This window comes from Canis lupus, chromosome 22 (genome assembly GCF_003254725.2).
Source record: "Canis lupus dingo isolate Sandy chromosome 22, ASM325472v2, whole genome shotgun sequence".
Classification (NCBI taxonomy): domain Eukaryota; kingdom Metazoa; phylum Chordata; class Mammalia; order Carnivora; family Canidae; genus Canis; species Canis lupus.
The window spans coordinates 46,589,232-46,614,677 of record NC_064264.1 but is presented as its reverse complement, the minus strand read 5'-3'; the positions used below and the strand labels follow the sequence as shown (position 1 = coordinate 46,614,677).

Here is a 25,446-nt window from a genome sequence, read left to right as displayed (position 1 = left end):
CGGTGCATGGAGCCTGCTTCTCCCTCTGCCTGTGTCTCTGCCTCTCTCTCTCTCACTGTGTGCCTATCATAAATAAATAAAAAAAAAAATTTTAAAAAAAATGTTTCTTTTTTATTTTAGAAAATATTTCAAATACGTATGTAAGATATAAAAGATATATAGAGAATATTTAAATAACAAAAGGCATCCATATACTCACCGCCATACTGTAGATGTTAATAGTTTGTTTTATTTGCCTTGGATCTTACTGTCCTCTTTATTTCTTGCCCACCTAGCCAGTCTCCATTCTCCCTGAGAGGTAACCATTTCCTGAAATATTGTGTGCATGACTTCATATTTGTGTTTATGCTTTTGCTTCTCATGTGAATATCCATGATTGGTGTTGATTGCACTGAATGCCTAACTTGTATAGAGAAATGCTATTTACTGTAGGCTCCTTTGCAACTTCTGGGGCTTTATCTGTGTTCCCATATGTAGAACTAGTTTCTTCATTTTAATTCCTTTTTAGTGTTTCGTTTTATGAATATACTGTAACTCATTTGTACAATCCATTACTGAGGTACAGTTGACTTGGCTTCAGTTTTTTACTATTAGAGAAAGCTGCAATGAACCAGCTTTAAATGTCTCCATGTGCAATGTGAGTTCCTTTAGAACACAGGAGTGTACACTTGGGTTGTAGGGTATGCATGTCCTCTGCTTTACCAGCTGCTGTTAAATTCTGTCCTTTAAAATAGCTACAACAGTTAACACTCCAGCAGAAATGTGCAAGTTCTGTTTCCCCAAGTTCTTACCAATACTTGGTGTTATCCGACTTGTTAATTTTTTTCTCTCTGGTGGATGTGAAATTGTATCTTTTTTTAATTTGAATTTCTTTGACTTTTAGTAAAGTTGAGTATCTTTTTATATAATTATTTTCATTCATGTTTACTCTTCTGTAAAATATCTGTTTACATCTTTGCTTAGTTACCTGTTGGGTTATTTTCTTCTTTTAAAAATGTATAAACCATTTTCTGTGATTCTGTATACTAATCTTTATGACTTATATGCACGTTACATATTATAGCTTGTGACATGGCCATTTACTTTTTTATTGTAATTTTTTTTACCAGATACATAGACATTTTTAATTTCAATGTCAAAATATCAGAATTTTTCCTTCATAGCTTATCTGTGGTCTGCATATATGTGTGTGTGTGTGTATAGGATGTTTAAGAATTTTCTCTAGCCTGAGTTCATAAAGATATTCTCCTTTATTCTAAAAGTTTTACAGTTTTATTTTTTTACTGGTTTATATCTTTGATTCTTCTTGGATCTTTATGCTGTTTCACTGGTATGCTATCCTGTGCCAGTCCCACACTCCAGTTACCACAGCTTTATAATAAATTTTGATACTGGATAGCAAAAATTCTCTCTTCTGCCTTTTCATCAAAATTGTGTTGACTGTTTTCGGCTATTTGTTTTTCTTGTATAAATATGATTAGGACCAGCATAACAAGTTCCATAAAAAACATTCCTGGAATTTTTATGGGAATTTCTTTGAATTTATAGATTAGTTTAAGGAGGATTGCCAAATTTATATAATATTAAATTACCCATCTATTAAATATATACATATATTGTTTATAGTTATGTAAATATATAATGTATATTATACAGCATAATATAAAATAACAGGTATATAACTGATGTATATGGTGTATAATTGTGATATATGATTTATATGTAAACATATATATATGAGACTATATAGGTAGATAGGTAGACACACTAATTAGTGTTCCTTTTGGGTTGCCTTCAGTGAAGCTTCCATTTTTTCCCCCATAGATGTTACACATCTATTTTTGGATTTATTCCCTTGTACTTTATGCCTTTAATACACATAAATGGTGTATTTTAAATTACATTTCAAATCATTTAATGTTAAATTACAGGAACAATATTAGGTTCTATATTGATCTTCTTGCTTGACTCTTTTTGTAACATTTTGTCTAATATTAGACACATCATTTGTGAATTTTAACAGTGTGTTCCTTAACTTCTAACTTTTAAACATCTCGTTTATGTTGGCCTTTCTCTTGATTTAGTTTGCTTAATTTAGTGAAAGATGTATCTCTTACTAGACTTACTTTACTGATTTACTTTTTTACATTTCGTATATATGGATTTTGGACATGGCAAACTCCTAGTTTTGTTTTTTATCAGTTTCAGTTCATTTTAATCTCTCTTTTATAAACTTCTCAAGTTGAATTCATAGCTTATTAATAACATAGTTTTTTCCTTACATATCCTTAAATTACCAGCTTAAAATATCTCTCTAAACACTTATTTAGTTGTATCACCTAAGTTTTAATATATAAATAATACATTATGATTCCGTGATAATATGTTCAAATCTCTGGGGTTTTTTGACATTTGTTTATTTTTTAAGATGTTTTGAAATATTTGTAATTGTTGGCTTCATCAAGGCAAATTTGTAGTCCATTTTATTGTTTTTATCTTCTCTTTATAGAATTGTGATCCTAGATCTTATTAGACAGCCAGTAAATATTTATTGAGTAAATAAATGAATAAGATGTGCTTTAAAAATTTTTAATGCCACAGTGTGTGATTGATTTCTATTTTGCTTTGAACTGTGATTAGAGAGCATGTTTCATGCACATTAATTATTTAGTGTTTATTTCTCTGGATTTTGTGAAACAGGTTTAATTTTTATCACTGTTCCTGTGCTTGATTTTTTTAAGGCATATTCTCTAATTGTGTGGAAGATTTTATATATATATCTATCATTTTGAACATGCTGGGTTTTTCCAGCCATTGAAATACTGAATTTTTCTTTGTTTTATCTGTCAGTTACTAGAAGTTTGTTAAAATACTACTAGGATTATGGATCTATCATTTAACTCTTGTAGCTTTGTCAATTTTTGTTGTAAATATTTTGAGCTACAGTCATGTAGACCGTGATTTAGTTCTGTCATGTTTCTAGTGAATTGTTCCTTTTATCATTATATAAATTACTCCTTTCCTAATAATGATTTTGTCTTAATGTCTGTGGCATCTTATATTTAAGCCACATCCTCGTTCTTTTTGGTTAATGTTTTACTGTTACATCTTTTTCCGTCCTCTACTTCCTGTGTACTCGTGCATCTTGCAATGTACAGTTAGGCTGTGAGGTGGTCCTGTCAGGGCTTAAAGTTCTGATTCTTAGTCTTAAATATGGAATTCTGATCCAGGTGAAATGGATGTCTTTACTCAATGTGTCATTAGGAAGTAATTCATCAGTTAGGAAACTATGTTACCATAGAAAATTATAAATAGGGGATCCCTGGGTGGCTCGGCGGTTTGGCACCTGCCTTTGGCCCAGGGCGCAATCCTGGAGTCCCGGGATCGAGTCCCGCTTTGGGCTCCCTGCATGGAGCCTGCTTCTCCCTCTGCCTGTGTCTCTGCCTCTCTCTCTCTCTCTGTCTATCATGAATGAATGAATAAATAAATTAAATAAATAAATAAATAAATAAATAAATAAAATCTTTAAAAAAAAAAGAAAATTATAAATAAAGTAGTAAAGTAAGGGCTTTTCTTCAGTAAAGAGATAATATCCACAGTTATTTTCAAGTGGAATAAAACTAAAGAAAACTTTAAAAAGAAAGAAGTTATAGTTTATTAGTTAAATAATTTAGGATTTTGTGAATATTGTTAACATTTCAAAGCTAATTTTTAAAACCTTATTTGGTAAAAAAAAAAAAAAAAAAAAAGGTGGTTTGAGAAGCTATTTCAGCTGCTTTAAAAGTGCATTTCAGACCAAAACCACCCTCAAGCCAGTAACATTAAACTGTAAGAACATCCCCTCTCATGGTCTGAAGCTATCGCATGCACACACATAATGCTAAACAAGGCCTATTGTGGTTGAATAAATTTGAATTTGCTTAATTACGAACCTACGTTTGAGATACGCAGCCTTGTTTTCATGCTTTCCAAGAGTTAGCTACCCAGGAAGATAGACACTGAATGTTCAAGGCAGAGTCCTTGGAACCTTCCCTGATGAGCGCGCGATATCTGTTTCTATAGTGGAGTGATTACTGCTAGCTCTGCTCTCAGAGATGTCTCCACTCCTCAGACAGCAGATGCAGAGCTGATTGTGCCTGTTCCCCTTTCAGTTTCGAGTACGTTGCCAAAAGAGAAAAATTGACCTGAATACTGGAAAATTCAGAGAATCTACAGAAAGGTTGTTTGGGTCCCACATTTCCCTTTCTTCATTTCTTCTCTCAGTGCATATGGTCTCCTTAAAAGCATGTTTGACCACATTTCCTGAACTGTGCCTACAGTTTCACGTGTTAGAGGTTATGTGGCTGATAAATACCTTTGAGAGAGTTTAGGAATAGAGATTATGGTTCTGATTAATTCATTTGTTTTATATATGTTTATTAAGTGACAATCGAAGTCCTACATGTCAGAACCTAACAGTCCAGTAAAAAATGATGTATTCTAGTAGAGACACAAGTTCTCAACCACTCTGAATCTAAATTTCTTTATAAAATGGAAGTTCTTAATCTTTCCTTAAAGCTTTCCTTAAAGTTCAGCCAACATTTTCTGCCCTAGTGTATCCATGAACATAAATACATTTCCTCTTCATGGATGTTCAAATTTGGTTATATTTAATCTAGGTATTTGTTTTATGAGGTCTTAATTACTTTTCAAACTAATTTAGAACCATAGATGTCTGGACTTTTTAATTATATTGAAAATTCCCCCTTTTGTTCCTTCTGCTGTTCTTTCTTTCCTTTTTTTTTTTTTAAAAATTTTTATTTATTTATTTATTTATGATAGTCACAGAGAGAGAGAGAGACAGAGAGAGAGAGACACAGGCAGAGGGAGAAGCAGGCTCCATGCACCGGGAGCCCGATGTGGAATTCGATCCCGGGTCTCCGGGATCGCGCCCTGGGCCAAAGGCAGGCGCCAAACCGCTGCGCCACCCAGGGATCCCTGTTCTTTCTTTCCTATGTGGGCCCCACTGCTTGGATACAAAACCAGAACTCAGCAAATATTTCCTCAAATTGAATGATTCACAGACACTGCTGAGAGCATCATTTATAAGTGTTTAAAGATTGTATCAATGATAAGGAAAAGCAGGATGGTTTTTAAAGCAACCATCATTTATGTTAAACTGACAAATTCTACTTACTAACAAATTTGGAAGAAAAGTCATTTATATAAAGCTTGTCTACTGGAGATACTTTAAATTTCTGTTTCTTGGGGCATTAATTGTGACATGGAATATGAACCTTTCTCCTTCCAAAAACTCACACATTGTTTATCTTGTTTATCTAGAATGAGCGACCTTGTTATGAAAGTTGATGCCCTTCTTTCCTCTTTGCCTAGTCATGACTCTCGCTCTGATATCACATTTCTTAGAGAGAATCACAGGTAAGAACATAATAGTGTCTGCATTTTTTCTGTACCTGCATCCCATATTCAATCATGGTTTCCATTTGTATTTATAATGTAGCAAAAATTAAAGTAGAATTAAAAATTGTTAGAGAAGAAATGTATTTGACAACATTAGGAAAAGAAATTCCAGTTAATTGTGTATTCTAGTAAATAAAAGATGATGTATCTAGAATCTGAAGCTTGAAGTAAATTCTATCTAGTATGATTTGTGCTATTTTTTCCTCAAGATCATTTGGAATTTTTGCAGTATCTTGGAATTATCATTATATATCATGCCTTTATATTTTCAGTGTTCAAAAGGTTCAGTTACTAAAGAATTCTGATTAATAAAATGTAGACACGGAGGTACCTGGCTGGCTCATTTGGAAGAACATGAGACTCCTGATCTCACAGTTGTGAGTTCAAGCTCCACATTGGGTGTAGAGATTACTTAAATGAATAAATTAATAAAATAAGGCATAGGCATGTACAAAAGCATGTTCCAAGATGTGTTCAATGGAACACTACTCTGAGGTGTTCACATACATTTTGAGGGGAAAACTGTTCTCTGCCAAGTTTAAAGAACACTGCGTTCTTGGGGAGGGTTAGGGGAGAGATTTTTCAGAATGCATCAATATATTAATAGTTATGAGATGTGATATACTTAATGGTGAAAGAAAAGGTCATTTTTGGTTAATTCAGCAATTGGGCATCTTATTTATCCATGGAACCCTTTTTGGTTAAAAAATTATTTCGTGAAGATTAGATTTCTGAAGGCAGCCATCAGAGGAATACTGTTTTAGGATAATAAGCTAGTGTGTAATTTCACTATATTACACAGTTCCTCTAAGATATTAGAAATGAAATTCACCAAGCTCTGTCTACATACATACAATTACCTGTGTCCCCAGAAGGGAACCTTTTCTGTTGTTTTTAATTAAGGACCTCATAGAATTGGGTGAAAAATAGACCTTATATAATTACACTACAGGCATGTTTTATTATATGATCTTTTTCTAATCACCACTCCTATAAAACTCAATTGAGACAAACACAGATTCGAAATGGCTGACACTTCTTGTAAGTTTTCTGGTTTTATGGTAGATGCAGTCTTATGTTGCTCATGTGTACTACTGGACAGTAACACAGGCTTCAGCTGTAGGAAATCTGTCTCTCGAGAGGTCTTCAGGCACGTGCAGTAGCAAGCCCAGGGAAGGTTACTTCCTAAAGAAAACATTGTTGGAAAGGAAGTTTTATTGTTTTCAGATAACTGAGACTCAGCAGTTTTAAGTATTTTTAAATGCATCTACTGGAACTCTTCTTACAAACTTATTTGACTTCTGAATACCAAGTGCTGAAATAATTTAACACAGATTACTCAGAACCATCATTGTAAACATTAGTCACCAGACTGTGCGATTATGCTATATATACATATAGCATTTTGATATATTTGGAACTTATGCACTCTCATGTTAAATGTCTGAAAAACTTGATCTTTTACAGTTTATTGGCTATTAGTCTCAACTTTCTTTCTCTACCTTACACATCTGTCAATGTAGCTGCTGCTTTGAAGCCTACTGCCTTATTTTATATAGATGGAAGAGTATGATGTGACTCTGTGATAGTGGTCTGCAGTTCTTCAACTTTCTCAGTTATTTCTGGGGAATTACTATAAATATTTATAAATGGGTATGTGACATGTATGTATTGCTGTGCCTCTCTGTTTAGACAGTAATACATACTCATTGAATGCCCACCTTCTGAAACATGCAGAGTCCATAATTTGCCTTTTTCTGAGTTCATATATATAGTTTAGACATTTAACTTTTTTTTCCTATGTGTTTGTTTACCCATGTTGATATATTTATCAAGGTCAGCATTGGTTGTGTGGCAAAGCATGAACTTTCTTATCGAAAACACCCAGTCTTTGAATGCCAGTCTGTCATAGCCCTGTGACCTTTCATTGCTTCAGTTTCTTAAATCTGTAAAGTATATATGTTGATTTCTACCCTTCAGGGGTTTTATTAGACTCATACCTGCTTCCCTGGATATAATAGATATTTAATGCATTCCAGCTATTACGTGTATTTGTTACACAAATAATGAAACTTGGAAATAGGAGAAACAAGATTGGACCTGAAAGTTAAACCATAAAATCAACTCACATTATTTTGGGGAGAGATATGAATACCCACCTTAAAATGAGGATTGAGGCCAGCAAAACTTAATGATAATCTGTTGAAGGTATTAATTTAATGAAGGAAGAATGACTTTGTTGGATTTGATTTGTGTTGGAACCATAGGAAAAGTAGAGAGGGGCACATTAGCAATGATGGACTGTAAAATGAGGACTCAGCTGTAGAGATGCTGTTAATGTGTGTGTGCATGTGAGCACATGTGCACGTGTGTGAGCATGTGTGCAAGTGTGCGTGCATGTGGGCATGTACTCATGCACAGGCATATGCATGTGGGGGTGTGTAGATGAAAACTTATTTACCTACAAAGGAATTATAGGGTTTGCCCTTTCACAGGTGCGGGAGATGGTGAAGCAATCCCTCTAAGGCTATTGATTCTAGAGGTTGGAGCTCACGGGGAGGCAGATAGGAAGGAAAGGAGGTTGTAAGTGGGGTGGCCTGCCTTTCTGCCTGTCATGACACACCCCAAATTTAACTGTAACTTTCACAGTTAACAAATGAAAATAAATGAGTGGTTCAGGTGAAATGTAACTGTTTTTAGGAGAGGGAGGACACAGAAATTCCTCTGAGAAATCTTCACAGTGGGGGTACTATAGAACAAATAGTGTCTTCAGTGACATCTTTAAAATAGAGGGTTTGGGACGCCTGGGTGGCTCAGCGGTTGAGCGTCCACCTTCGGCCCAGGGTGTGATCCCGGAGTCCTGGGATCGAGTCCTGCATCAGGCTCCTTGTGAGGAGACTGCTTCTCCCTCTGCCTATGTCTCTGCCTCTCTCTCTCTATGTGTCTCTCATGAATAAATAAAATCCTTTTTAAAAAAAAGTTTAATAAAATAGAGGGTTTGACCTGTCTTTATACAAAAACTGAAAGTTCAGTAAAACAGCTCTGCATGGAATGGATAGGATATTGGCTGAGTAGCAGCCTCACAGTGCTGTGGCCTGTTTGAAATATGCTTAGTTTATCTGTAAGACCTGACAGACTATATATACCTCCAGCTGTCCTTCCTGGCTTTCTCTGACTTAAGCTTTCAATAATTATAGCCTGTCAGTGTACTTGACATCATTCTTCCTGGCAAATGGTATGAAATATAGCAATGGTTTCTTGACAACTGAATACAAATCCATTGCCTTAAAAAGGTGGTGTAGGTGGACTTAGCATCTCTTTGTTAATATTGTATGAAGAAAGAGACATTCTACTCCATTCTTAGATGAATGAGTCCATGTAATACCTACTAATAGGCTCAGGATTCTGCTCAGAAAGTTGTCATGAGTCTTTACCAATGCATGTAGAAATAGATGATGGGGACTGTGGGATTCGGATACATACAACCTCACGGATATGGCAGTGATTTGTAAAATTTTCACCAAGATAACTAATACAATTAACCATCGTACATAGGCTCTCTAATTTTAAAACATCTGATTTGTAGTCCTTATATCTAGCAGTAGTTATCAGCACAATCTGTTGTCTGTCATTACTATTTTAACAAAATTAAACCGTGTCAACTGCATATGAAATAAAATGTCTTTCATTTCTTTCTCAGAGGACTCATATTTGAAGTGACTTTTACATTAGCTTTTATTGCTGAGAAATTAATCCCTTCACTGCAAAAAGTCTAGATATTTATAGTCTTCCTGCACTAAAGAAGACTAATGTCCCTGTAATTTTACAGGTATACATTTTGATTTGGTAATCTTTTAATCTTTTTCCTTTTGTAATATGCAAAATATTTAATTCATCTTGAAAAACTGACTTCTGTATTACATCATTAAAACAGTAATTCAGTTGGAATATTTTGTATTTTTAGTCAAATATATTTTTAACTTTTGATTATATTAAATGCAGAATTTATCATCTTCCACTGGCCTTTTCTGTGCTTTTACTAATTTCCCTAACATTTTCCCAAAGATTAGTCCATCTTAACTTAGAATTTAGTTCAGTGAAAGACAAAAGAGAGGACTGAGGGGAGGAGGTCAGGAGAAGGTGACTGGGGTCGAAACTAAGTGTGGGAAGTTTGAGCTTTTTCCCCCCTGACCTTTCCTGTTACATAATATGTTGGGATTTTTAAAATACTAAATGTAATAAAACTACTGAACAGTTAATTTTATTCTCAAATCTGAGAAAATATATTCATCTAACACAAAAGTTAGATGGCTTTATTTTTAGTATTGGATATGTGAGAATTTGGGGGTTTGAAATTAGAATTTTCTCTGTAAGAATATTCTTTGAAGATATTTTAAAAATTACTCATTCATAAGTTCTTACTTTCATTTCTCTGATTCTTTCCAGTTTTGTAATTTATTGAACACAAACATTAGACTTTTAAATTTGCATTTTCCAGAGTGACGACACCAGCTTGCATTCCCACCAACAGTGCAAGAGTGTTCTCCTTTCTCCACATCCTTGCCAACATCTGTTATTTCTTATGTTGTTAATTTTAGCCATTCTAACAGATGTGAGGTGGTATCTCATTAGTTTTGATTTGTAAGTGGTATGTATATATAAATATACATATATTTGGTATGTTATATATTATATATATGGCATATATATTCCGTTGTGTATGTATAAACACATATATACACAATGGAATATAACTCAGCCATAAAAAAGAATGGAATCTTGCCATTTGCAATGATGTGGATTGAGCTAAGTGAAAAAAGTTAGTCAGAGAAAGACAAATACCATATGATTTCATTCATATGTGGAATTTAAGAAACAAAACAGAGGATCATAGGGAAGAAAAAAAGGAAAACAAAGAAACAGACTCTAAATTCTAGAGAACACACTGATGGTTACCAGAGTGGAGGTGGGGCTAGGTGGCTTCAATAGGTGTTGGGGATTAAGGAGGTCACTTGTGATGAGCACCAGGTGTTGTATGGAACTGTTGAATCACTCAACTCTATACCTGAAACTAATATTACACTATATGTTAACTAACTGGAATTAAATAAAAACTTGGAATTAAGAATAAATTAATTTACACTTTCATCTGTGAAATAACCAGGATTTTTTTTTATTGCAATGAGAAATAAAGTGATTTTTTTTAAAGAAAGCAATATATAAGAATGCGTATAGCTGAGGGGCGCCTTGCTGGCTCAGTGAATGAAGCATGTAACTCTTGATCTCAGAGTGTGAGTTCAAGCCCCATGTTGGGTATGGAGATTACTTAAAAAAAATCTTAACAAAAAGAATGTATATAACTGAGATTAAGATTTATGAATAATTAAATAAATTTAACTGATCATCTTTCATCTTACTTTCTATTTTCCTAGCATTATAACGATAAATCCTGAAGAGAATGACATGTTTTTTGATGTCATTGCTATTGTTGATCCATTGACAAGAGAAGCACAGAAGATGGCACAATTATTAATTGTAAGATAATATTTTTAGTATATATTTTACATATATATCATTTTATTATATACTTTCATTTTGAAATGTATAATTAATCTTTCAGGCCTGTTTTTAAGTATAGTATTTGTGCTCTTGATGCTTTATTCTGTACAGCTTTTAATTAGCATGTCATGTTCCAATGTAGAAAATGAAATGGTGGAGCTATGTATGGAGTGTTATGGTGGTCCCAGCATTAGGTGTTGCTGTGGGCTTGATTAGTGTCCTGTGCTTCCCCTGAAATTCATGTGTCAAGGCTCTAACCCCTACTGTGACTATATTTGGAAATGAAGCCTTTTAGGGGGTAATTAAGGTTAAATGAGGTTTTATGGCTTGATCCCTAATAGGATTTATGGGCTTACAGAAGAGGAAGAGAGAAGGAACCTTTCTCTCTCCACACAAAGAAGAGATTGTGTGAGCACAATGCAACATGGTGGCTGCCTACAAGCCAGGAAAAAAGTGCCCACTAGAAGCTGAATCAGCCAGCATCTTGATTTAAATAAACAAATTTCTATTCCTTAAGCCACCCAGTCTGTGGTATTTTGTGACAGCATTTTGAGTTGATTCATCCTTATTCCCATCCTCATCCTGTCTTTTTTTTTTATAATTTTTTTAAATTTTTATTTATTTATGATAGTCACAGAGAGAGAGAGAGAGGCAGAGACACAGGCAGAGGGAGAAGCAGGCTCCATGCACCGGGAGCCCAATGTGGGACTCGATCCTGGGTCTCCAGGATCACGCCCTGGGCCAAAGGCAGGCGCCAAACCGCTGTGCCACCCAGGGATCCCCCCTCATCCTGTCTTGAGTGCTGAAGAATGGCTTCTGGAGAAGCCAATGATCTAATAAGTAACAATTGCCAAAGAAGTGAAGGCTGTGTTCAGGAAGCCTGGCCAAAGTAACGATACCTTCAAGACTGAAGTTTATTTCTTTCGTCTCAGTCCAAACGTGAGCCGCCTCGAGTGGCTAAGGCAGCTCCACAGCATGAGGACGCAGACAACTTTTGTCGGTTCAGTCATCCTCGTGAAGCACCTCCCGTCTCAGAGTCTGAGATCACTAGTCAGGCTCCTCTAACGTCCCCTCTCTGTTTCTGCAAGCAGGAAGGAGAGAACAGGCCATATTCCATCCTATCATGTCTCAGGGACCAGAATGGAGCAAGTCATGTGGCTACACCTAGACACAAGGGAGGCCAGAAGCTATGCAGAAAGCTGAACATTCTTTCAGTGAGAGAGCAGAGAGAAGGAACACTAGGAGGGAGCTAACAGCTCTGAGAGGACATTGTGTGCTTTCTCATTGTTCTGAAAACTGGAGAGGTTCACGTGGTGCAGCTCTCAGTGGGTAAATCGTGGAAGCTAGTTATGCTAGAAATCTGTATGTTTTTTCTAATGATATTCAAAATTGTGGGGTACTCCTATTTGAAATTACTCAATGCTTTTTTTTAAAGACACATTTTTTAAAAAGATTTTTATTCATTTATTCACAAGAGACACAGAGAGAGGCAGAGACATAGAGGGAGAAGCAGGCTCCATGCAGGGAGCCTGATGTAAGACTCGATCCTGGGACTCCAGGATTACACCCTGAGCTGAAGGCAGATGCTCAACCGCTGAGCCACCCAGGCATCCCTAAAGACACATTTTTAAAATTTTTCTCAAAAATGGAAACTATTTGTCCTCTGACAGTTGGCCTCACTTTTGGAAACAGGGAATAGTAATTAGGCATTAAGTCTGGTGGAAGATGTAAGGGGTTGGCTGGGCAGTGTGTCTGCCAGGGAAATTTCAACCTGCAATTTCTCTAAAATTAGTTTGCCCTACCAAATCGTACTGGAAAAGGGGATTGTAGATACCTCTTACTATTTGGACAAATAATTTTGAAAAGTCTTTGCCATTTTACTTATTTAGTGTATAACCAGGCAAACAATTCCATAGTTGGTTTACTTGCCCCCATCCTTTCTTTTAACATTTGTACACCTTTAAATTTGAACATCTTGAGACACACTATTTAAATTATTCTTTTTTTTTTCTTTTTTTTTTTTTTAAATTATTCTTAATCTAAATAGGAATTATACCTGTAAGGAGTGGAGCTAGTATGATACATTTTAGTGTACAAATACCCTGTTTTTACAGTCATTCAGAAAAAAAAAAACATTGCTTACTTCTGAAGTTTTTATGTAAAGATAGAATTTAGGAATAAGAAATATGAGATTATAGAGAAATATAAAATATGGGATTGGATCCCAGTTTTCATGATTGGAAATAATATGCTTTCTTTCTGAGCACCTCAGCACTTTACACAACTTAGTATTTCTTACTATAAAGAAAATTTATTCTACAAAATAATTTATTAGAAGAAGTAGATAATGTCTCATTTAACACTTGGAAAAAACAGTGGCTTAGCAACCTCCAATGTAGCAAATAATGAGGAATGATAGAATGGGAGTCAGAACTCTTAAATCCTTTGTTCTAATTCCTCCTTAAGCCTGCATCCTTTCTGTTCCACACGCCTATTTTTTCCCTTCTCTCTTTATGTAAGCTATGTCCTTTGTTGTCTAAAATCTCTCGAATCTGCACTGCCTTGCCTTTATAGAGATAGAGACCACCAAAATTAATAATTCTATGTCATCTGCCCCAGGAAAACATAAAGAGAGCATTTCATCCATACATAGCCAGGAACTTCCTACATCTCTACCATTTGGGTATAATTCAGAATGGACGGGGTAACCTCACCATTGTTGCTCTGAAACCACCACATTGTGTTTGCATGTCATGGTTCTAGCAATTACTTTACTTGTTCTTCAATGCTAAGGGAATTTGGATACCATGAAGGAAAGTCACATTAGGCAAATGGGAAGCAGCATAATCCTAAAGCAATGAAATTAGCTATTTGGATTAAAATCTGACCTCTACCATGACTTATGGTGTGATCTTGGGCAAATTATTCCATCTCTCTGCGTCTCAGCTCTGAAGGTGGCTACCACTGAAGGCTGTAGTGAGGATCATGTGAGAAAATGCCATGTGTGAACACAGGTGCCTGGTACATAGTAAGTGCCTAATAAATGTGATGGTAAGGTTGCTTAATATCAAATACAGGAATTTTTTTTCTAATAGGTACTTGGCAAGATTATCAACATGAAGATAAAGTTGTTCATGAACTGTAGGGGTAAGCTTTCAGAAGCCCCTTTAAAGAGGTGAGTCTAAGTGAACATAATTTCATTTCAAAAGGTTTATAAATGCTAAGACCAAAAAAACATAGGACCGTAATTACTGGGTCTGAGTTCTTCTTTATAAGATGCTTAATTGAAATAGACCAGAAGATCAAAGATAATGTATTATTAACCTTAATTGATATAAAATTAAAATAACCTAACCAGTAGAATTGATCTAGCCTAATTGCAGAATTTACCTGGATTTATGTTTGTTCATGAGTATTTTTGAAAATGTGATATAGAAATCTAAAAGAGGGAAATAAAGTTGAATTAAACCATTTTTGGTTTAAGCTGTATATTTTTAGTACTTCAGAGTTGAATTATCAAAATGATCTTTATGATACCATCTCATTATTTGGGAATATTGAGATGTAATTAGTGTAGGATAATCTTTCAATAATACAGAAAGTATTTGCATACAGATACTCTACATTAATACTATTCTGTGGAAATAAAGTCTCTCAAGTGGGGACAGAAACTACCCTTCCTCTTCTTTCAGGATCAGAATCGCTGTCATTTTGAGCCACTCGTACTGATAGGGATATACAGTATCCTTCAGGTGTCACAGGGCAGAAAAAAGGCTTGTTAATGTGCTTTTCTTTGTATAGTGTAATTATATAGCTCCAAAAGAATATATGCAAACATAAGACAGAAGAGTTACATTCAGTTAATCCCTTGTTTACTTATTAAATTGTATTTGTTATAAATTGATAAACATACCAGAGATTATTGCCTTGAGCAGATAGTTTAAACCTGGCAAATATTTTTAATATTTGGAAAGCAATAAAGTGGGAAATGTGGAGAATTTAGATGAAAATTTAGGGTATATTCATTCCTTTCCTGAGACTCTTGTCCTTATATCTCATTCACATTATTTTCATACTTCTCATTTATCTTGTGTATTTAAAATTTTATCACATCCTTCTAAATTTGATCAAAAGCTCACATTGTATTTTAGCTACTAATCAAAAGGTCAGCTCCATGGGTAGAGAATCTTTATTCATACAAGTAGACATCTTCTCCTGAGTATCTCTATAAAGCGTTGGGTTATATAATAAAGAATAGGAATATTGAACATAAGCGTAATCAGGAAGGAGAGAACTTGACACCCTCCAGGGTGAAATGACCCTTAATGTACCAGACAGATGCTTTGAGTGCTTGATGATGCTGCACAGCACAAAGTCTGTGATCCTGGTATGGGACTGGGGGCTCAGGCCAGTATTTACACCATAGCATATATCAGGCGAACAAGAGAACACATTGGCCCTTTACTTGTGGAGTACTGCCCCATCCATCCTTCTCAGAGGTGGCGGAGGCTATGGGCAGTTTCCTCCTGCACCACTCCTCTCCTGTGTCCCAGCCTCCCCATGGGACAGCCCTAGCGGGAGCTGGCCACCCTCCTACTAAGTCCTCCTGTCCTGTTTGAGCCCATACTTTCCCACTCATCCTGAGCCTGCCTTTGTCAAGTAGTCCCTCTGTTTCGGGTCTTTAACCTCTCTGCCAGCCCTTATCTCTGTCCTGAGAGTTTTACTCAAAAAGAAATAAACTGGTCTCTTAATTTCCTTTCCACTGGAGCCCAGACGTTCTCTCCTCTTCTGTATTCTTGCTCTTCTTAGCATCTTCACAGAATGGTCATATCCCAGTTCATCTCTCATTCACTGCACCTCCCCCTGCAGCCTGCCCTTAACTTCCTCTGTGCTGCCACATTGTTCTTACTGAGTCACAAAGACATAGCTGTTGGCAGCATCCTTGGAATACTTCTTTCTTAATGACATTTCCACCGCATGGACAGTACTGAGTATTGGTTTTGTACCTTCTTGGCGGCTGTGTTCTCTCCTGTGCTGCCTCTTCATCACTCTGCCTGCCTGCAGGAGGCAACTTTGGGCGTGGCTGCCTGTGATCACTGCCTCCTGGGATTCCTCTACTTTGTAGATCCTCCCCCAGGCCTAGGCTGCACCTAGTGGTTTGTTTCCCACCGAAAGCTTGGGGGCAGTTGTAATCGAATGTCCCTCCTGCAGCTACTACGTTATCAGACTGTGACTTCTGTCTCCAGGCATCCTCCAGCTCTTACTCTTGTGTGCTTCTGTGACCTAGTGTGCTGGAGGGGCCCTTGTGGCAAGGAATTGAGGGCAGTGTGCGGCCAGCTGCCAGTTAGCAGCTGCAGTCCATTTTCATTTCCCACCGCCCTAGAGAGAACTGCACGAGCCTAGACATGGGCCTCTCCCAGGGCAGCCTGAGGAGGGCTGCAGCGCAGCTGGCACGGTAACTGCTGTCTCCAAATACTGAAATTCCCTATTCTTCATAATAAAACTAATTCCTCACTGGGGGAAAAGGAAAAAATACACTAAAACTTGTAGGTACTGCTAAAATTCTATAAATAAGCAACTGTTTTCAACTCAGTACTTTTTGTTTTAAACTGAACTCTTACCAGAATTTTAAGTTGCCTGAATTTAATTGCTTTCTGGTTATCATTTCTCTTCATATGATTAGCGGTGCTAAGATGCAATAAAATGGCTGAAAAATGGACCATGGTTAAATCTAAAGAAGGATCAGTGAGCAAATACAAATCATAAACTAGCAGAACCTACACAAATCTGTATATATTAAAGCCATTCTAATCATATTCATTAAGAAATAACAAGGATGTATAATATATATAATCTTATAATAGATGATAATGTAAACAAAATAGTTGTCTACCATTTATAAGCATTAAGTCTTCTGCAATATAGTGTTTTTGTTTTTTTAACTTGAGACTTTTTGGTCATGTTTTTAAGCCATTTTCAGTTTTTAAATATTTTAAACAGACAAAATCTCAATTTTGGTCACAGTATGTATGTTTGTTTATGTTCTGTTGACAGCTTTTATCGTTTTGTTCTGGAACCAGAATTGGTGTTAGCAGCTGATGGCATTACTGGGCCCGTAGCAAAATTCTCAGACATCCCTGAAGCGCCCCTTCTCACCCTCAACATGATTACTCCTGAAGGCTGGTTGGTTGAAACAGTGTACAGCAACTGTGACCTTGATAATATTCATCTCAAGGACGTAAGTGGTTGTGTAAGGTTCTGTCCAGAAAGAGGAGCAGGGTGTAAACTCTTACCAGCCCCTGTAATTGTAGCAAGAGAGGGATCGTGCTGGGGCGGCTCCCAGAATTTTCTTCCTTATGATTCTAGGTCCCGAGCCAGTCTTTCCTTTGATTTCTGAGTTTTCCTAAGTTCCAGTTCAGCTTTTTGAGTTTCCAGGTTCCTAGATGCTCCCACCTACTTTGTTGCTTCAGCCCCTCGTTCACAGGCGCTCCTCTAAGGTGAATAATATAGAAAATACCTCGGTAACTTAGGATGACACCATGACTTACTTGTTTCTCCCCTCAGGTTTTGTTTTCACTCTGAAAGGCACAGTTTCATCTGAAACTCTGTTTTGCCCCACAGCTCATGGCCCGAGAAAGCAACCCCAACAGGTAGAAAGCAAGAGACAATGCTCACTCAAAGCTGCAGGCTAGGTATGCTGCTCTCCCTACTTGCCCCTAATCCACTTCTCTTCATCCCCTTCTCTTCATCCCCATCTCCCCTCTCCTCCATCTCCCCTCCACCCCACCCCCATTCCATCCCCATCTCCCCTACACCCTCACTGCCATTCCCATCCCCACCCCCACATCTTCTCCATTCCACCCCATCCCTACCCACTCCATCCCTACACCCAAACCCCTCCACCCCCACCCTCCTTTCACCCCACCCCTCCTCCACCTGCTCCCCCTTCCATCCCCACCCCCACTCCACTCCCACCTCCCCTCCACCCTCTCCACCCCCACTCCCTTCCATTCCCACCCCCTCCCATCCCCACCTGTTGATCCTCCTTCACCTTCACCTCCTGCCTGCTGCATTCAGCCTGCCCAAAAAAGGAGAGGAGACTGTTAAAATATACTGAGTCTTTCAAAACACTGTGTTCAGAAACCACAAAAATCAGAAGCATTTTAGAAGAGCTTCCTTAGAGAACAGGTATCCAGAAAAGGGAGCAAACCCCTCCTCCTCAATGTCTTCCTTTTGCCTGGTTCCTCTTTGTTCTGACCTGTTTCCAGCTCTGAATGTGACAGCTTCTCAAAGCTATTGCCTTGACCTAGGCACAGACAGTTTACTGCTGATTATTTGGTGAAGATTGTTCATCAAATATGTTTCTCACCTTAACTTTGTCTAAAGATTTTCCTTCCAGGCAGGTTTCTTCAAATCCACTCTTGAGTAGATCCTGTGGTCTCTTATCACTTCCCTGGAACTCACCCACTGAGGCTGCCAGTTTAGACACCCAGAAAAGGCCCTAACTGAGCCTTAGCCATCACCAGAAACCAGCCCTTCACATCTAGGGAAGGAATGGAAAGGCAGCAAAATAATACAATCCAGGAGGGAAAATTCAGAAATGAACTTGGCAAAAAGTAGAAAATAGTCCCCTTTTCTCTGTGATCAAGGGTCTACTGGATTCCTCATTCAGAGAATTCAGTGACCTATACCAATGAGATAAATTTACAGACTCTGACCAAAATGTAAGAAGCATGTGGTGGGAGAACTAACACAGCTTAGAAAAGATGTAAATTGAATCTGTGGTAAAAATTTCACCAGCTATTAACTAATGGAGATTAACTATTATCGTGAGTAGCAGGTACATCAGTGTCTTTTTAGAAGCTGTTTATGTATTTATTTAAATAATCACACCCAGCTTGGGCCTGGAGCCCACAATCCCGAGAGCAAGAGTTGCATGCTCTACCAACTGAGCCAGCCAGGTACCCCTAGATGCTATTTAAATGAACAGTAGTTCTATTTATTTGAGAAGACTAAAGGGAATTTTTTCTGTTTTCATAGATTATATGAATACACAGAAGGAAATTATAAATTCTCCAGCTGTAAAAGTTAACTACTTCTAAGGCTCTTCTCTTCCACTACATTCTGTACATAGAATATTACTGGCAACAATCCTAGAAGAATATGAAATAACAAAGTAGAGACACTTGCTGGAGTAGAAGGAAGGATTTGTAGGTAAAAAGGAAAGTGCACACTGGCAAAAATGAGGCTGGTAAAGAGAGATTTGTGACACACACTGGCTCAGCGTACTCCTTGCCGTGTCTAATCCCTGGATATTACATAAAGACCTAAAACATTTTGAGAAAAACCCTCCTTCACCACAACTTTGTTCACGTGGTTTATGGCACAGCCAGCATTATTGCCAGTACTACAAGATTTTTTCCTTTGGTGCCTGCAGTTCTTGGTCAAATACATTGAAGAATGAGGAGGCAAACCAGACAGTGGTGGGCAGCAAAGCAAGGTTTATTGAGTGATAGTAAAGCAAGGCTTATTTAGAGATAGTACAAGGCTCCCAAAGAGGGAGGAGAGCTGAAAGGGTTGCCCCTGGAGTTTCTAAGTCTAGGGATTTTTATGGCCTTGTTGGCAGGCTGTTTTAATCTGATTAACCCTTCGTGCAGACTGTCATCCAGTCAGGTTTTTCATCTACCTATCGCATGGGGAAGGGTGGAGGGCTCCTTCCAGGGTGGGTATAAAAACCTTTTAAGGGGTGTTTCCTCTTAGGAGGGGCCCTTGTCCCTGCCTGCCTGCCTTCCAACTATCCTTCATCATCATAATTAAGGGTGACAGAAGTGGTTTATAGGAAAGCTTAGACAGAAGCAGTCCCTTTTACCTGGAGTTGAGAAGTGGTTCTTCTCAGAACTTGTTATTAGGACTGCATCCAGAGACTATTCAGTTGTGTTCAGTTACAGCCTTTATCTGAAAGGTATCAGAACACCTGAAACAGTAGTGGATGTTTGTTTACCAGGAAAGAGGAAGTGAGGAAGAAAAGTTTGCTGAAGGACAATAGGATGTGGCTATGCCAGAGAAAAATTCACAGGAAAATGTACTAGCTGCTTCTGAAATAGCAATACGGTAGACCCTTGAACATGAGGGTCAGCACATGTTGAAAATCCACTTGTAACTTTTGACACCCCCCCCCCCCCCCCCCCGCAACACTTAACTACTGATAGCCTACTGTTGACAAGAAGCCTTACGGGTAACATAAGCAGGGACTCCTTGGTGGTTCAGTTGTTGAGCATCTGCCTTCCGCTCAGGGGCATGATGCTGGAATCCTGGGATTGAGTCCCACATCGGGCTCCCTGCATGGACCCTGTTTCTCCCTCTGCCTGTGTCTCTGCCTCTCTCTCTGTGCCTCTCATGAATAAATAAATAAAATCTTAAAAAAAAAAAAAAACCATAAGCAGTCAGTCAATACAATTCTATGTTACATTCATTATATATTGTACTCTTAATAAATTAATTTTTTAATTCCTAAGTAAGCTGGAGAAGAGAAAATGTGATAAAAGTCATTAAGGAGAGAAAATACATTTATTAAACTCCACATAAAAGTGGGCCCACGCAGTTCAAACGCAAGTTGTTCAAGGGTCAGCTGTAATTTAAACACCTGTTACCAATGCAATTGTTAAAGAATTCCTATTTTACTACCATAGATAATTGTCAATAAGCCCAAGTGATAATCTTTATAATTAAGCTTATACTTATTTTATTTTATTTTTTTAAGATTTTATTTATCCACTCATGAGAGACACAGAGAGAGGGAGAGAAATAGAGACACAGGCAGAGGGAAAAGCAGGCGCCATGCAAGGAGCCCAATGCGGAACTCGATCCCTGGACCCCAGGATGATGCCCCGGGCCAAAGACAGGTGCCAAACCACTGAGCCGCCCAGGGATCCCAGCTTATACTTCTTTTAAAGGAAGGGGTTAACTTCCTTACTATTTAGCCACAGAACAATACAATAAACGCTTCTATTAATAATATTAATATGCACCCAAAGTTATATTTGAAAGATATTAAAATCGTGTCTCATATCAACAGTTAATACTTAGAAGCAGATAAGTAAATATATAAAGGAGCTGTCACAAAATATCACAAATTCCTATCCTTGCAAAAACAAACCCTGATAAGAACAAATTTAACTTAAATTACCTTTATGAAATTATTAATGAACTTCAAATATTCACTAGAAAGAACTCTTTGAAAAATAAATTGGCTACTTTTGGTGTTGTGGTTTAAGTAAGTCCACAGGATTGTTGTCTGCTATATGACTATAGGGACAAGAGAAAGTTTTACATTAGTATGAAATAAAGGTATTATTAGTCACAACATGATTGAACATATTTGGACTCTGCCCTGATATCTGATTCATAGAGAAAAACATTTAAGCTTCATGACTATTGTGGAGTTCAGTTCCCATGTCTATAAAATAAAGGAATTGAACTTAGAGAAGGTCTACAATTTTTTTCTGACTTACAATATTCTCACATTGAGACTGTGTCATGTGAAAGTTCCATCCACACATGGTGCTGTGAGGACTGGGGACACAATTAGTGAAGTATATGAAGTTCATTGCTACACTAGTAATAGCTCAGCAACTGACTCAGAATCCAAATAATGTCGAAACAAACACTATTTCCCATTCTTAAGAACTAGACTCAGAAATGCTGTAGACAAGTAGTATTATTTCTGTGGATTACAAAGAAAAGCAGCTATACAATAGAAAATATTTTCAAATATTTTGTATCCTAAACCCATTTAAAAAGTGTCAGAAGCTTATAATGAAATAAGATATAGATAGCATAGCTATCTTATCTGCTCAACAAAATTACCAAACTATGTAAGTATCACTTACCATTTGATTTATTCTTGTGTTTATGTTTTTCAGTGTTATCCCTACAATATTTATTATAACATTTGCAATAGAGGAAAACCTGGAAACAATTGGACTGTCTAGCCATTTAGAAGGATGTTTGTAGAAATAGACATGTTCATAGAAAACTATATATATATATATATATATATATTTTAGAAAACTATATTTAATGAAAATGCAGGTTATACTTTTTTGTTTTTAAGACTCTATTTGTCAGCACAAGCAGAGGGAGTGGCAGGCAGAGGGAGAAGCAGACTCTCTGCTGAGCAAGGAGCCTGATGACAGGACTTGATACCAGGACCCTGGTATCATGACCTGAGTCAAAGGCAGAGGCTTAACCAACTGAGCCACCCAAGCATCCTTACTGGATACACTTTCTTAGAAAAAAATTTATGGAAAAGATAAAGAGAAATCAGTGTTGGTATGTATTAGGAATGTTTAGTCTGTAGGTGATTTCTATTTTTTTCTCTTTTCCATTTGCTAAATTTTTTGGTGAATGTATGTTGAGTGCAAAACAATGAAACATTAGTTTTTTTTTTTTTTTAATAACAAGAAAGGTGATGAATGATATGATAAGTTGACGGTCTTGCCAGATCCAAAGGAGCTAGCTCTAGGTCAACAGCCAGTGGAGCAGATTCTTTGAGGAGTTTCCCATCTCACTCGGCCTTGAAGAGATCTTCAAATACTACAATTTTATGACCTCTTGCTTGCTTGTGATACTCGTGCATATATCATGAAGTTAGAGTAGAGCTGATGTCATGGGAAAGGAAAAAAAAACTCATCATGAGTTTTGGTCTTTAAGAAATTGATTCAACTATTAAGTCACTCAAAAAAGACAGACTTGAAGTTGCCCCCACAATACATGGGCTAATATTAAGATAATTATGTTTATTTATTACAGAATTTGTGTTATGAGAGTTACTAATACCAAACACAATGACATTTTCCCATAGATTGAGAGAACTGTTACAGCAGAATATGAACTAGAATATCTACTACTTGAAGGACATTGCTTTGATACAATGACAGAACAACCTCCTCGAGGTCTGCAGTTTACACTAGGCACAAAAAATAATCCTGTTGTGGTTGATACAATAGTAATGGCCAATCTCGTAAGTATTAGAAATACTTTATCAGTTGTATTTCATTACATGTTTTGGTAAAATCCTCTTAAGTATTCCTAATAATAAAGCAAAATAGATTTTATCCTGCTATTGCTGAACAGCTCCCAGAAAACAAAGTTGAATCCTTAAATAAGGTAATTAACTAAAACAAAAATGAAGGGAATCATACTTTCATGATGTATTATTCAGGTTATTGCAAAACTTCCTCTTTGGAATTCATTTATAGAGTTTACTCACTCTGGTTAGTAAACACCCTCGTATTATCTTTTTTGAACAATTGGATGTTTAGTCCTATAACTATAATCATATTTTTCTCATCCTAAAAGGGATATTTTCAATTAAAAGCAAACCCAGGTGCTTGGATACTGAAATTACGCCAAGGAAAATCTGAAGATATTTATAAAATAGTTGGGTGAGTTATATTTATCAAATAATTGGGTGAGTTATATAAACCACTTTTAAATTTTTATGTGTAAATTAAGTTTTCAGTGTTTTGGGTGAGAAATGAAAGAGTGATTTATTTTTCCTCTACAAAAATTTAATTTTTATATTTAGAATTCCCAGAAAAATAGAATGTGTCCTTTTAAAGAGTGGGAGTTTGTTTTAGATCTTGTGTGAGTCTAGCTACAGTGTGTGTGACCTGGCTCTACCCTGCTCTTGTTGGACAGTGGATTCAGTGGCTAAAATTACTGATGCCCTTGAGCAACATTTATGATTGAAAAGTCTTGAAAATTTTAAGAAATTTGACACTAGTATATAAGTTAGAACCATCTCTATTTCATAGTGGTAATTGTTGGGCATGGCTGTGCCTTCTGCTTTGGTTTAGCCACCTCAGCTGGGGAATTGGGAGAAAGAGGGAGTGTTAGCATAGTTCCATAATCCCTCAGATTTTCATTTTAGGAAAGTCTTCAGGTGCGTGCTATGAATTTGACTAGACTCAGAATATCTATTAATTTGACCTCTGACCCCTCTTTGACAATTCAACTTTATTGTAAATGTTTTTAACAGTATTCTATGTATTTTTCTATACATAAAATGGTATCAAAAATTATTGGTCAAAGCTGTCATATTTGACCTGTTTATACAGTTTTGAAAATTAGACAATGAGATACATTATGTATAACAAAATAGAAACATTCAAGTCATGCAGGTGACCATCATAGACACATTTTCAGTCTTACAGGTTTAACAACACACTTCAAATTTTGGTATTTGAAAATGGCTGCTGGATATTGAAAAGCTGTTGGACATAGAATTTCTTCAATTGTGATATATAACAACTTATTTTAAAGTCTCGAAAACATTTCATATTTTAATTGTCACTGTAATATATCAAAGACCTATGATAGATTCGGCTTTTGTGATAATCTTGATAGATAGCAAAGATAAGCAATAATTCAATCTTGCTCAGTGATTAGGCAATATTGAATTTAGTGAGTTGCTTTTGTGCAGTTTTAATTTGTATTAAGTTAAAATTGGATAATTTTGAAAATTGTATATTATAGCATATCTTGACTATAGAAACAGCAAATATATATACACAGTGATGTTATGCTTACGTTTATTGCAAATGAATTTATTCTGTTATTTATACCATCATAATTGCATGTCTTTTCTGTAGTTGATTATAAACATTTACATGTTTTTCTGCTTTTAGGCATGAAGAAACTGACTCTGAACCAGACCTGGAAGATGTCATTGTTGTGATAAACAGCTTCAAGAGCAAAATACTGGAAGTACAAGTGTGTGAGGCAGAAACTCTTGTTGTTTGTTCTTAGTATTAAGAATTATCTTTTTTGTCCTTAGCTGATTAATTTTATTTTACAACTCATTTTGCAGTTTTACTACCTAAAATATTTTATTGGAACTCTGACATAAAAGAAAGAAGAGGATTAAGTTCATGAAGAGAAGGAACAACTTTTGTTAAGTTAGGATATGTCTGTTATATCTACTGTATCCATAGCCAGATAATGTTACAAATTAGGCTCAAGAGATGAGATCAGGAACACAGATTGAAAGTTAGCCCTGAAAAGAAAAAATGATGCTTCTTTACTTTACCAAAAAGAAAAAAAGAAATAAAAGAGAAAGAAAAGGAGATTTTAATGATGGTAGATTTACTTCTTTGGATGAACTTAGCACTTACCTACTTAAAACTAGTAAAAATGTTAGGTAAATGTTTTTGAAACATCTTAAAAGCAATGAGGATCTGACAGTAACAAAATAATAAGGATAACAAGGAAATACAAAACCAAAATTAAAGGGAAAATAAGAGCCTAGTGAAGTAAGCAAGCACAGAAGCTTCTCTTGTCCTGAGAATATTTGTCCATCCTGATACACCTGAACTATCATTTTAATTTAACTTGCAGGGTGATGGGGACAGAAAGTAAAACCCT

General features: G+C 36.5%; 1 protein-coding gene and 2 long non-coding RNA genes across 5 annotated transcripts in view; 1 reads left to right on the top strand and 2 right to left on the bottom strand.

Annotated features, from left to right (window-relative positions):
- The window catches only part of UGGT2 (UDP-glucose glycoprotein glucosyltransferase 2), a 184,115-nt gene that overhangs the window by 128,159 nt on the left and 30,510 nt on the right, over positions 1-25,446 (top strand). For all 3 annotated transcript variants that reach the window (XM_049099391.1, XM_025441332.3, XM_049099392.1), the window contains 7 exons: positions 5,323-5,418; positions 10,893-10,995; positions 14,115-14,194; positions 17,074-17,257; positions 22,883-23,041; positions 23,380-23,465; positions 24,711-24,795. In XM_049099391.1, coding sequence (XP_048955348.1) covers positions 5,323-5,418; positions 10,893-10,995; positions 14,115-14,194; positions 17,074-17,257; positions 22,883-23,041; positions 23,380-23,465; positions 24,711-24,795 — 793 coding nt within the window. The remainder of the gene's footprint in view (positions 1-5,322; positions 5,419-10,892; positions 10,996-14,114; positions 14,195-17,073; positions 17,258-22,882; positions 23,042-23,379; positions 23,466-24,710; positions 24,796-25,446) is intronic.
- LOC118352003 (uncharacterized) lies at positions 6,394-12,447 on the bottom strand. The gene is made up of 2 exons (XR_004808371.2): positions 11,919-12,447; positions 6,394-6,645 (listed from the first exon to the last, which is right to left on the bottom strand). It is a non-coding gene; the product is annotated as an uncharacterized LOC118352003 (long non-coding RNA).
- LOC125753355 (uncharacterized) lies at positions 12,460-22,889 on the bottom strand. The gene is made up of 2 exons (XR_007404991.1): positions 18,053-22,889; positions 12,460-17,511 (listed from the first exon to the last, which is right to left on the bottom strand). It is a non-coding gene; the product is annotated as an uncharacterized LOC125753355 (long non-coding RNA).